Source organism: Nicotiana attenuata, chromosome 10 (assembly GCF_001879085.1).
Source record: "Nicotiana attenuata strain UT chromosome 10, NIATTr2, whole genome shotgun sequence".
NCBI lineage: Eukaryota > Viridiplantae > Streptophyta > Magnoliopsida > Solanales > Solanaceae > Nicotiana > Nicotiana attenuata.
In genome coordinates, this window is record NC_031998.1 from 22,921,902 (window position 1) to 22,935,140 (window position 13,239).

General features: G+C 36.9%; 1 protein-coding gene and 1 pseudogene across 1 annotated transcript; one reads left to right on the top strand and one right to left on the bottom strand.

Moving 5' to 3' along the window:
* The window catches only part of LOC109233644, a 34,731-nt pseudogene extending 32,810 nt beyond the window's left edge, over positions 1–1,921 (top strand).
* On the bottom strand, positions 11,526–13,038 carry LOC109233645. Its single transcript, XM_019399520.1, has 3 exons — positions 12,756–13,038; positions 12,477–12,598; positions 11,526–12,389 (listed from the first exon to the last, which is right to left on the bottom strand). The coding sequence occupies exons 1-3, from the start codon at positions 13,036–13,038 to the stop codon at positions 11,526–11,528; spliced, it is 1,269 nt and encodes a 422-aa protein (XP_019255065.1).

The window sequence follows — 13,239 nt, forward strand, 5'->3', positions numbered from 1 at the left end:
AACAAACGTCCCGAATGACCCTGAAAATTTTCGCACACAAAATCCCCAAAATGACATGAACTACTGCAACTCGCGGAATTCCATTCCGACCCCTCGGATCAAAAATCTCACTATCGAACCGGAAACCTCAAAAAATTCAACTTTCGGCGTTTCAAGCCTAAATTAGCTACGGGCCTCTAAAACACAATCCAAACACGCTCCTAACCCCGAAATCACCCAACGAAGCTAACGGAACCATCAGACTTCCATTCCGAGGTCGTCTTCACACTGTTCCGACTACGGTCAACTTTCCAGCACTTAAGCTCTCATTTAGGGACTAAGTATCCCAAAACTCTCCGGAACTTAAAACCGAACATCCCGGCAAATCAAAAATAGCAGAAATAAACTTCGGAAAAGCAGTTAATAGGGGATCGGGGCATAAATTCCAAAAACGACCGGCCGGGTCGCTACAGGCTTGGGCTCATTTTAAAAAGGGTTTTGGGCTAGTTTTAAAGAGGTCAGGTCTGAAATAAAAGGGGCTATTTGTTAAATGCCCAAACAATTTATAAAAAATATTTTATAAAATAATTAACTTATTATAAAAATAATTTTCATGCGTAGAAATGTTTTAAAATGATTACTCAATATTTTAAAAATACAATGAACCATTTTCTGGTAAAATAATGCAATAATATACACATGGGATATAATTGTAAAGTTATTGCAATTGTAACCAAAAAGTGTAAATCTGGCCATTTGTGAAATAGTTTGAACTTAATATGACTACAAATAGCAAAAATTGGATCATGAAATGTTGTAAGATCGTTTGTGATGTAATTTTGTAATTATTTATATAAATATAATACTGGACTGAATTAATTTAAAAATGTAAAAATTATGGAAAATATCAATTGATGTTAATGCATTGTTTTGAAGGTATATATGCACATAAAAAGTATTATAGGGAAAAATTGGGTATCAACAGATGCTATTAGCAAATTATTACTTGACCGTGATCCAAAAAATTTATCAATTGCTTTGCCTCATATTCCATGTGAAAAAGCGTTCAACGATGTTGTGGATGCACTTTTGTATAGACACATTTTACCAGAAGGCTGTTGGAAATTACAAAAATGGCTTCAAATTGTAAAGAAAAGAAGCTCATTCAAGCATGGGAAGCTTTTGATCAGTTTCTATATCCTTGCATTTTACGTAATGTACAAGAATTTTTGAAGCATACACTCTATGGAAGAATGGCGATAATACGGGTAATGTACAAGAATTTTTGAGGGATACTTTCTTAAATTTGATGCTTGCTGGGAGAGACACCACAAGTGTAGCTATCACACGGTTTTTTGGCTCTTAGCTAAAAATTCTTTAGTAGAGAAAAGGATTAGGGAAGAGATTCAAGAACAATTGCAACTAAAAGAAGATGAAGACCTCAAGTTTTTCAACATAGAAGAAACACTAAAACTGATCTATTTACATGCTGCTTTGTGTGAAACTCTTAGGCTATTTCCATCAGTTTCTTTGGAGCATACAGTTCCACTTGATTTTGACATACCCCAAGCGGTCATTGTGTCAAACCAAACACGAAAATGTGCTATCATTCTATAAAATGGGGAGAATGGAGACTATATGGGGAAAAGATTGCTTAGAATTCAAGCCAGAATGATGGATTTAAAAAGAAGGAAAGATCAAATATGAGCCGTCTTTTAAATTTCCAGCATTTAATGCCGGTTCAAGGACTTGTCTAGGGAAGGAAATGGCATTCATTCAGATGAAAATGATAGCAGCCACCATCATATATAGTTACCATATCCAACTAGTGGAAGCTCAAACAATTTCTCCAAGTGCTTCTATAATCGTTCAAATGAAACATGGTCTGAAAGTTAGACTCGTCAAAAGGGTTCATCTTGGTCCAAATAAAAAGACATGCTAGATTGGTGGGAATCAATCAACCCTTTTCATTCATGGAAGGGATGGTTGAATCTTACCCTAATATTTTTTAGAGAATTCGAATGAAGTTTTTCTTTTCCTTTATCTGCTTAAAGTTTGCTTACTGCTTAGATGGATACTACCCTTTAGTATAAAATCTTGTCATCATCATAGATATCTACTTATGGAAAATAAGCTACTTTCCAAAAGTAGTATGTTTTCCGGTCCAATAATTGAGGATCATGCACAGCTAATGCAGGTCAAATCATTATCTCCAATGTTCGCACCTGTTTTTTCTTTCTCTTTTGGTCCTAGATGAGCCACGCGTCTGAAATTAGTGGTCCATCAAATAAGATTTAATTTACAATCCAAACAATGGGGACCTCCAAGACTTCCGTCACCAAGGGTGAAAGGACAATGAGGATTCATATATACTAGTAAATTGTTTTGCAAAATCTATTTAGATAGAACTAATTATAATGTCGATGGCTCGAGTTAGAGCAATATTTAATGGGTTACTCCAGCCTCATTTATTGCCTTAACTATTGGAGTTGCTCAAAGAAAGGCAAAATACCTTATTACTCCCATCAACTTGTTACAGATTATTAGTTACAACCTTAAACTATTCTTGGTCTTAGTTACTACCTCAACTAGGTCTTTTGAGAGCCATTATGCCCCTAAACGCTGAGGTGACAAATTGTGTGGGTGCCCTCGCCTGCCACGTGGATTTTTCTATATATGTGACATTTTTTTTGAAAATAAAATATATTTTTACCTTTTTAAGTATGTTACTTTTTTAAATATATATTTTTTTAACAGATTTTATCTAAAAGTAAAAATACACAATTGAAATAAATAGTCACTGTATCAAAAGATACATACTTTATGCATCTTCTTTTGATGCAATGACTATTTATTTCAACTGTGTATTTTACTTTTTCAGGTAAAATATGTAAAAAGTATATTTATATAGCACCATAATTTAGAGCTATATAAAAAATTGTAGCCAAAATAATTAATTTCAAACTATGTATTTTTATAACTTTTTAGATGCATTGACAATTTATTTCAATTGTATAAATCTTTATTTTCAGGTCAAATTCAAAAAAAGATTAACTGAAAATTTATTATTTTTAGCCAAATAAAAAAATTTAGCCTAAATAATGTAGTTCTATCCAAGTTTTATTACGAATTGTATTCAAAAAAATTATCTAAAAAAATAACATACTTCAAAAGGTAAAAATATATTTTATTTTTCAAAAAAATGCCACATAGACAAAAAAATTCACGTGGCAGGCGAGTGCACCCATACAATTTGCCACATCAGCGTCCATGGGGGTAATGACTCTCAAAAAGCCTAGTTGAGGGGCGTAATTAAGACCACAAATAATTGAAGATTGTAACTAATAATCCGTAACAAGTTTAGGGGTGGTAAGATATTTTGCCCTCGAAGAAATTGTTGGCCTAGACCTAAACCTTAATAAGATGCCTTAAATTTATTTAGTAGTATATTTCTATCTTATTGTGATAATTGTGTACGGATCCTTTTGTAAGTATCTTAGATCATTTGGTTAGCTGCTGGTTCTGCCATTGAAATAACTCAACTCACAAAGGTTTATATAATATTTTGTAAGAAACCTATATTGATGGTTAAAATAGTATTTTTATAATTCTCATAATCTGATAATCTCATTGTATGTACCACTATGTAGAAGTCAAAATATATTTTCATACATTTAGAGAAATTTAAGTCTGTTTTGAAGCGAAAAAATAGCTTCATCCACTCTTCATAAGAAATAATCAACTCCAAAAAATATTACCCGAGACTTCATTTTTTAATTATTCATTTTTAGATATTGCATATTTATTATAAAATTTAATTCTTTATCTGAATAACCTCTATCACATTATTCCAAAAAATGAAGTACAAACTCTAATTACTTTTATTAATAAAATTGTAATATGTAAAAAATATATAAAATAAATAATTTTGGGGCCTTCAACTTTGGAGACCTAAAGTAATTGCTTTACTGGCCTCCGCGTTGAGCCAGCATCGCTAACTATCGAGAAACTGTCACGTCCCATCCTCGGGGAGCGCGCCTGGCGCTCAACCGAGTGAACCCGGTCGAGCAAGCCTATTAGACACCTTCTACCCAACTCACTTACGACCGAGAGAAGAGGTACTTTCGTTGATTAGACAATAAGAGGTTATATATACACACATTACTAAGCCATTTCATTAGTTATATCACTATTAAGTTTCCAAAATACATATACTTTAAGATTTAGTGGAATCACGAGTCCAAAACACAATAGGTAATCTGTTGACCTTCTAATACCCCTGTACCACCCACACAATGTCTACGGAGCCTCTAATTAAATATAAAAGGAAGTGCTAAGAAAGTGCCGGCGACAAGGCCCCAGTTATACCTCAAAACGTGGAAATTATATAAGCAAAAGATGCATTACATGGCCCTGGGATGAAGTGAGGCTTACCAAGAATGCTGGGAAGGCGAAGGCAAAGCACCGCTAGCCAACACTGTCGGCTATAGAACCACCTACATCCATTGAAAGATGTAGCGCCCCCGGCTAAAGGGACATTAGTACTGTCGAATAGTACTAGTATATAATGCTAAAACACCATCTTTATAGAATGAACAATTAGACATGGAGGAAAACAATCATGAAGTACAACAAGATCTTTCAAAAATATACGGAAAACATCAAGTAAGGATTACAAGTCACCGGTTAGCATTTCCATTTTTTTTTATTTTGGTAGCCTCAGTGCCATATGCCACAACCCACAATACCACCGTGTGCCTACACGGAGTCCGATCATGGCCCGATCGGCTAAGCCATCTCCCTTGAGAAGTCAACCAAACCCACAATTCCAAATCAATCATTTCCAGCACAGTCACCACCATATGTGCGGTATGGTGTCCGACCACGGCCCGATCGGCAAGGCCATCTCCCTTGAGATGTTAACCAAATCCACAATTCCATTCGATACATTGGCATGAGTTGCTTTACATTACTAAGTCATTCTTGGCACTTGGCCGCATTTCATAATTCCAGTTTCCCTATTTTACATATTCGATAACATTATCATCAATAACAATAAGGCCTATCATGTAAGGCATTTTCACACACGAGGGAAAGGCTTAGAACTTCTAAGCACATAAAGGCTTTTCATACAGATTGGCACAACTATCTTTATTTAATTTCTTTGACATGAATTCTTAGCATTTCTCAATACATATTCCACATTTGTAAACACGTTCACAAGTTGCATGATGACATGATAAACAGTTAGGACAATCATTGAGCATAAATCTTTCAACACAACACTTTAGGGCAACGATTCTAGTATGATCAATTTAGGAACTTACACCAATTACACGAACACCAAGGGTTCGATTTCAAGAAGAAAGAGGTTTAGCCATACATACCTCGATAGAACTTTCCTTAAATTCTTACAATAATTCCAGAACCCTTAAAAACTTCGATCTATTTTATGAACATTACAAATTGAGCCAAATATTAGAGAGATGATCAAGACTCTAGCTCTTTTAGCACATCATCAAGTACTAAGTATGCATTATGATTTCAAGACCTTTTTTGTGAAAGATTCTATCATCCTACACCCCGTTTGTTACATTTTTAGCTTACAATCTCCCCCTTCCGTTTTATCATACATGCATGCAAGGTAATCAATCCTTATACCCATGAACGTACTTACTACTTATTCCATTCTTAGAAGAATTTCAAACATTAGAGCTAGGGCATAGCTTTTTACCTCTTAGGAAGTAGGCTTAGTAGACTTTACTTGATAATCTTAAAAAATTGGGCAAGGATTGAGGAGTGATTTGGTGAGGATCACTTTCTCCTTCTAGAACTCTTTATCTCACTCTAAAGGTAGCAGAAAATAGCACAGTATGGCCTAATAGGGTGTTTCTAACGGGATGGGGTCGGGTTTTAAAAGTTAGAAAATAGGAGCCCCGACTCAATCTGCGGTCTCCGCATACCTGTTTTGCGGTCGCATAATGCACCGTAGAACTACCCTTCGCAAAAATCCCAAGGAGGTTATGTGACGACTATGCGGCCTGCATATTGATTATGCGATCGCATAACTGGCCGCATAGTTGTCCTCAAAATTTGCAACCTTCTGCCTCACTCTACGGTCCGCATAGTTATTATGCGGCCGCATAATGGGCTGCAGAAACGCGCTCTTCTGAAAAATATTTTTCCTTAACTTTTTAATGCACATCCAAAAAGCCCGAACCGTAGTGAGCTTGCTCGCCGCGAAGAATTCTATAAATTTCTAACACATATTCCTAACTTGGCACTACCAGATTTCGGGTTTTTTAGGAAGAATTTCACGGGGCCTTATAGAAACTTCGAATATATGTAGGCCCATTCCATCTGTAGGTAAATTTGAGTAAAAATTGCACGGGGCGCCCTATTTGGTCGCCCCCATTTAACCTATACCCATATTTTTAAAATTATTTAACCTATACCCTAATTTTTACAATTTCAGGAGCCTCCTTCTTCCTGCTACCTGTGCGCTCCTTTTTTCCTCCTTTCTTTTCTACTCTTTATTCTACTCTTCATTTTTTTTGTAATTTGTAGTATATTTTACTGCTGATTTGCTCATAGCGACTGCCATTTTTGTTGAACGTAACTTGCAGGCTATGCAGTTGTGTTTAAAGAATGAAGATGACATCTATGACACCGAATGTTGTGTTTAAAGAATGCAGTTGTGTTTAAGGCTATGCCATTTTCTTTTCTTGTGTTCAGTTTACGCACTGCTTCTTAAATATGTTTTGTACTGTGGTTCTCTTTGACGAATACAATGCTCATAGTGTTGTTGAGCTCTGATAACATGCTTTGTACCCAATCAGAAGGATTTTTATGAATTGTATCAGTAGAAAGATTAGAAATTCCATCTTCAATACAAAACAAACTTCAGCCATGAAGTTCATCACAAACATAACAAAGCTTAAGCTAAAGCATGCTGAAGTTCATCAAATATAGGATAAAACTTCAGCTAAAACATGCTGAAGTTCAGCAAATAGAGAACAAAACTTCTTCTAGAAGAATGCTTAAGTTCAGCAATTACAAACAAAAACTTCAGCCAACACTAAGTTTACGCGAAAAACTTCAGCTAAAACATGCTGAAGTTCAGCAAATAGAGAACAAAACATCAGCTAATAGAATGCATAAGTTCAGCAATTACAAATAAAAACTTCAGCCAATACTAAGTTTACACGAAAAACTTGAGCTAAAACATGCTGAAGTTCAGCAAATAGAAAACAAAACTTCAGCCAGTAGAATGCTTAGGTTGAGCAATTACAAACAACTTCAGGCCCATTTACTAGAATTCTGAAGTTTGTGTGATTGCCTTTGCTACTTCAGGACCGTATGCCTGAAGTTTACGCGAAAAGTGGGTATGCTTGTAATTTTTTTTGTAAAGCGGCTATTAGTTAAAACGTGACCCAAAAAGCGGGTATAGATGCAAATCCCCCCAGATTTGAAGAACGAAAGAGCCCAAATCATACACTAAGATTCCTAAGCGATCAGTTAGTGAAAGCGGCCAAATTGTTTCTATTGGATAACTATGTAGCAGTGTTAAGAGCATGCTCCCAAAATTGTGAATTGAGTGAAAGTTTGAAAAACATGCGATGTATATGACATAAAATATATCCATCAAATTTGGTGCAATCATTATTGAACAAAACAAAATAGCGATATCCACTAATAAAAAAATGGAAGAGGGTCCCAAAACATCCGAATAAGTTAATTGAAAAAGACTAATACTAGAAACATGAGAATCCAAATTTGGTAAGCGTCGACTCTTTGCTAAGTTGGCAAGGTTCGCTAACACAAGGAAAATCAGAACTAGAAACAAGTAGCTTAAAGCTAGACACAAGCCGCCGAAAAAGAGCTTCATTTGGATGAGCCAGTCGACCGGAACAGGATTATGGTCAAGCTAAGTAGAGAGTAGGGTCGGACCAAGAAGCTATAACTAGTTAGTGTTAAGAGGTGGAAGTGGTTGAAGAGACAGAATTGTGTGTTAAAAGAGCATGGGAAGGAGCATGTCCAAATCAAATATTAATGGTGGTAGAGTAGTTGCATTTTGGTGGAAAGTCTTTACTCATTGGAGCAATTGTTGAAATTATGAGCATCATAAATATTTTGTTCACATCTTTAACACTGCACACGATGCTTAGCTTGGACTGTCAATTATTTGGCCGAGAGAAAGGGGAATGTGAATATTGTTGTGACACTATGGATTGAGCATAATTATGAGTATTGTGGTCAGAATAATAAGTAGAGAGTAGGACCGGACCAAGAAGAGATAACTAGTTGGGGCTAAAAGGTGGAGCGGGTTGAAGAGACAAGAATTGTGTGTAAGAGGGCAAGGGAAGCAGCAGAGCCAAATCAAATATTAATGGTGTATAGTAGTCACCTCTTTGTGGAAGTCTTTTCTTATTTGAGGATTTGTAGAAATTACGAGCATCATAATATTTTTGCCACATCTTTGATATTGCACACGACGCTTAGTTTGGACTGCGAATTATCTGGCTGAGAGAAAAAGGAATGTGAATATTATGGAGACACTATGGATTGAGTATAATTATGAGAATTGTGGTCAAAATAATAAGTTGAGAGTGGGGTCGGACCAAGAAGTGATAACTAGTTGGTGTTAAGAGGTGGAGCGGGTAGAAGAGACAAGAATTGTATGTTACAAGGGCATGGGAAGGAGCAGAGCCAAATCAAATATTAATGGTATTAGAGTAGGTGCCTTGTTGGTGGAAAGTCTTTTCTCATATGAGTAATTGTAGAAATTACGAGCATCGTAATTAGTTTTGCCACATCTTTGACATTGCACACGATGCTTGGACTGTCGATTATTTGGCAGAGAGAAATAGGAATGTGAATATTATTGAGACACTATGGATTGAGCATAATTATGAGGATTGTGGTCAATATAATAAGTATAAAGTAGGACCGGACCAAGAAGAGATAACTAGTTGGTGTTAAGAGGTGGAGCGGGCTGAAGAGACAAGAATTGTTTGTTAAGAGGGCATGGGAAGGAGCAGAGCCAAATCAAATATTAATGATGGTAGAGTAGTTGCCTTGTTGGCGGAAAGACTTTTCTCATTAGAGCAATTTTAGATTATGAGCATCATAATTATTTTTGCCACATCTTGACATTGCACACGACGCTTGGATTGTCGATTGTTTGGCCGACAGAAAGAGGAATGCGAACATTATTGAGACACTATGGATTGAGCATAATTATGAGGATTGTGGTCAAAATAATAAGTAGAGGTGGGTTGGACCAAGAAGAGATAAGTAGTTGGTGTTAAGAGGTGAAGTTGGTTGAAGAGACAACTAATTGTAGCTCGAATTAACCATAAAGAGGATCAGAAATTATTTGACAAAGACAAACAAGAATAAGAAGATCGCTACGACGTCGTCATTCTACATAAGCATGACCAGAAGTAACTACTAATTGTGCTTGGGTGGTAGAGGAATATGTATTAGAGGGTCGATTTGTAGTAGTAGTACTGATTAAAGTGGAGGTGACAATAATTACTTTTTGAGGAGGATTAAACAAGAATGAAAGAGTCAAGAGAAAAAGCATGGAGTATGTCTAAGGTATTTTCTTTCCAAAGACGATAGTTATTTCTATCATGTTTGAGAGAAAGGTTTGGTAGTTGAATGGTGGTGGACGATCTGGAATATTTTGCAAGTGAAAACAACTTACTGGAATTTTGTGAAGTGGCCATAGGATTGATGATACCTTATAAAGATTAAGAATGAGAAAGAGTTAGAGAAACAAGAAGAGATAATTATACTGATATTTTTTCCTTTCTATATATACACTCTGTATTGTGTATGTTAAAATTGGTACACACTAAATATTCGAATGACAGAGTGACACGTGAAATTGGGAACAGACGGAAGAAGAAGTGAGTCGAAACCACGACCGAGGGCAAGAACTTCGGTTGGCATCGGTAATAGAATATAAGGGTCCACCAAACTCTATAGAGAACCAGGTTCTCTATCAGGTTCAACAGTACACACACACACAACAGTAAATAAATGGCAAGAGGAATTTTTCGTGGAAAATTCCCAGCTCAACGGGATTAAAAACCACGACCTACCCTTGTAGAATTTCAACTTCACTACTGAGAAACTTTTAGATTACAACCTATGCAACCTAGGAATTAATCACTTAATCCCTCACTAACTTGTAATACTCTATTATAAGCCACTTTGTAATAACTATTACAATGACTTTACAACATGACTAACTCTAGCCAAGACTCAAACACACTGGAATTATGGTTTACAAAGGGATTCCTATAGAATGCTTCTAAACAAGATAGGTAGGAATTACAATTGAAGAACTATAACAAAGTTAAAACTTATAAGCCACTTTGTAATAACTATTACAAAGACTTTACAACATTACTAACTCTAGTCAAGACTCAAACACACTGGTTTATGGTTTACAAAGAGATTCCTATAGAATGCTTCTAAACAAGATAGGTAGGAATTACAATTGAAGAACTATAACAAAGTTAAAACTTAACTGAGGACATAGAATGACTCGATGTGGGAATTGGTCCGTAGTTGCTTTGTTCTTTGTTCTTGAAGCACTTAGAAGCTTGCTTGCTGGATTGTCATGTGAGTGAGCTTCTAAAATGTTCAAGTGAATATGTTTCACGTTCCTTGAATGTATATATACATGTGTGACATCACTTACAATGATGTAAGCAAGGTAGGTAAAAAGTCTTCCCTGGAAAGTTGACTGCAGCACTGTTCCTGCATTGTAGTGTGTGCAGGTAGCAACTTTCCAACTGGAAAGTTGACTTCGCACAGTCTCCTCGAGAACTGGTAGGGACCTGTTCCCTCAGCTGTAATTTCCACTCTAAAGAGTTGAATCATAACCCACGCTGAATCCCAACCTGGAACCTTATGATCTTAAAGTCTTGCAAATATGTAACAGGTTCCTTATCTGGTTCTGGATAGTAAGTTTATTAGATCATCAACACATAAAGCAAAGTACTTATGACCAAAGTACTTGTAACCTATCAATTTCTGCCTTTTTGATGATGACAAACGAATAATTAAAAATCCCAGAAAGAACCACATAGAACTAGACTGTGAACCAGAAGGACCTTAAGTTTCCCCATGAATCTCTACTTCCCCCTTAATCAGTGCAATTATTTTCCCCCTTTTGGCATCATAAAATGATTAGATACAAGTAAGTAAGCAACAAGGAAGTTTAGTTTTAAGTTAACTCATGCCACTTATGTGCACACAGTCATGATTAAGAACAAAGCATAAAAGCAAGGTATAAACAACAACAAGGGAAAAGCTTGCATTAACATAGTTTTGGATTTTACAGCAGGATCAGATTCAATGTTACTTCCACATCCACAAATTAGAACAACTAACAAAAATACCATAAGTTATCATCATAAGAACTGACACGGAGAGACAGGAGCACAAACTGGTTTATAGACCAGACACTGAGGGGAGAGACTTTAAGAAGCACGAGGAGGAGAAGGTTTGGAGGCAGAAGAAATTGTCTAGAGGATAAAATCCATTCGACCATTTGCTGACATTTGCTCATTGAGCAGTCTTTCCTTCACCTCCTCTACTTGTTTCCTGAGCTCAGCTTTCTCCTTTGTCAGGCGACCAACCTCTTCGCTTTGAGAGCAACTGGAGCTAGGTGCCTCTTGCAGCTGACTTATCTGAGTCTCAAGGATAGCATTCCTTGCTTTCACTTTCCTTATCTCAATAGTGGCACTGTTCTGAGCATTTATTAAATGAGATATGGTAGAAGTGCTTGCAACCTCTCCAAATTTTTCTATACACTCACATTCTTCAAGAGTGCCTTTTGAAATTTTTTGCTTCTTGGCGCATACTTTAACTGGTCTGAGAGGAACCTTGAAGTTCTCAAAGTCTTTGGGAAGAAGAAACCCATATAGCAGCCCATGATTCCCATCTTTAAAGTCTGCCACTTTATTCATGTGCTCTATCATGATCACAGGTAGATTGATGGTGGTGAAGTTGTCCAGTGCTTCCATGAGGAACAGGTCTGCACGAGAGGTGATGGATCTTTGCCCAGCTCGAGGCAGCAATACTTTGTTAACCATCTCAAATAGCAGTTGATAAAAAGGAAGAAGGGCCTTCTTCTGAACCCGTTCACCCCACTGAATTGCTCTGTCCTTCAAGATTGTGTTTCTGAAGTTCTGAGTACAAGCTCCCTGAACATTAGACAGCCCTTCAGTAGGCACACCAAGAATAGATCCCCGTAAGGAGGAGTCTATTTCCATATCAACCCCATTCACCAAGGCACAAATGTGACCATCCTCAACCTTGTAGTCGGCATAAAAACTTTGAACTTCCTTCTCATATACCCTTGTAGCATCACTTGCGAACAAGTGTGTCTATTAGTGGAAATCACAAATCTCAACCAACTGTCTCATACCAGCCTCCTCCAAGACATCAGAGGCAAATGTGTGCCCCCATAGTACCTTTTGACTTCTCAATATCTCTTTCCTAGCACTCCCCAGATTACCAACTTTGGCCTTCTTTGAGGAACCAGGTTCCTCGTCTGTATCAACCTTTCTCTTAGCAGTCTTGCAAACCCTTTCTCCTTTTTATCAAACTTCAAAGATTTTTCACCTGATTCTTTCTCCACATTGTCAGTAGCCACAATATCAGCACACCTAGTTAGACGTTTAGCGGAATAGAAGATCCCCCTTTTGGCTTGAGAAGACCATGCTTGTATGATAATTTCCTAGTCAACGTACTAGGTTCCTCCGCTTCTTCTTCATCCACATTCACAACAGACACTATCTTCTCATTTACAACTTTTCCATCTTTCACTAATTTTCTTCTCTTTGACTTAGTTTGATTGTTCTTTTGAGCATACTCAAAAGCCTCCTTCTTTTGCAACCTTGGTGTGGGTCTCTTAGGAGTTGGCTCTTTACCAACAGCTACTCTATGCCTAGGCAAACTGGCAATTTGTAAGTCATCAGAATCTTCTTCACTATCCTCCTTTTGATCTTCAAACACAGGACTTGTCTCAGGCATAATCACACTTAGAGGCTCAACATCTAAATGAGGAGAGGGATCAGGGTCAGTACTGAACTGGGATTCCTAAGAAGGATCCGGAGTTGCATCCTCCGAAGGTGGATCAAGTCCTCTTGTAGGTTCCCTAGTAGCATCTTCTTGTGCTGAAGGTTCAATAGGCACCAACTCATTGTCCTCTCTTACAAGCTCATATTCTTTCCC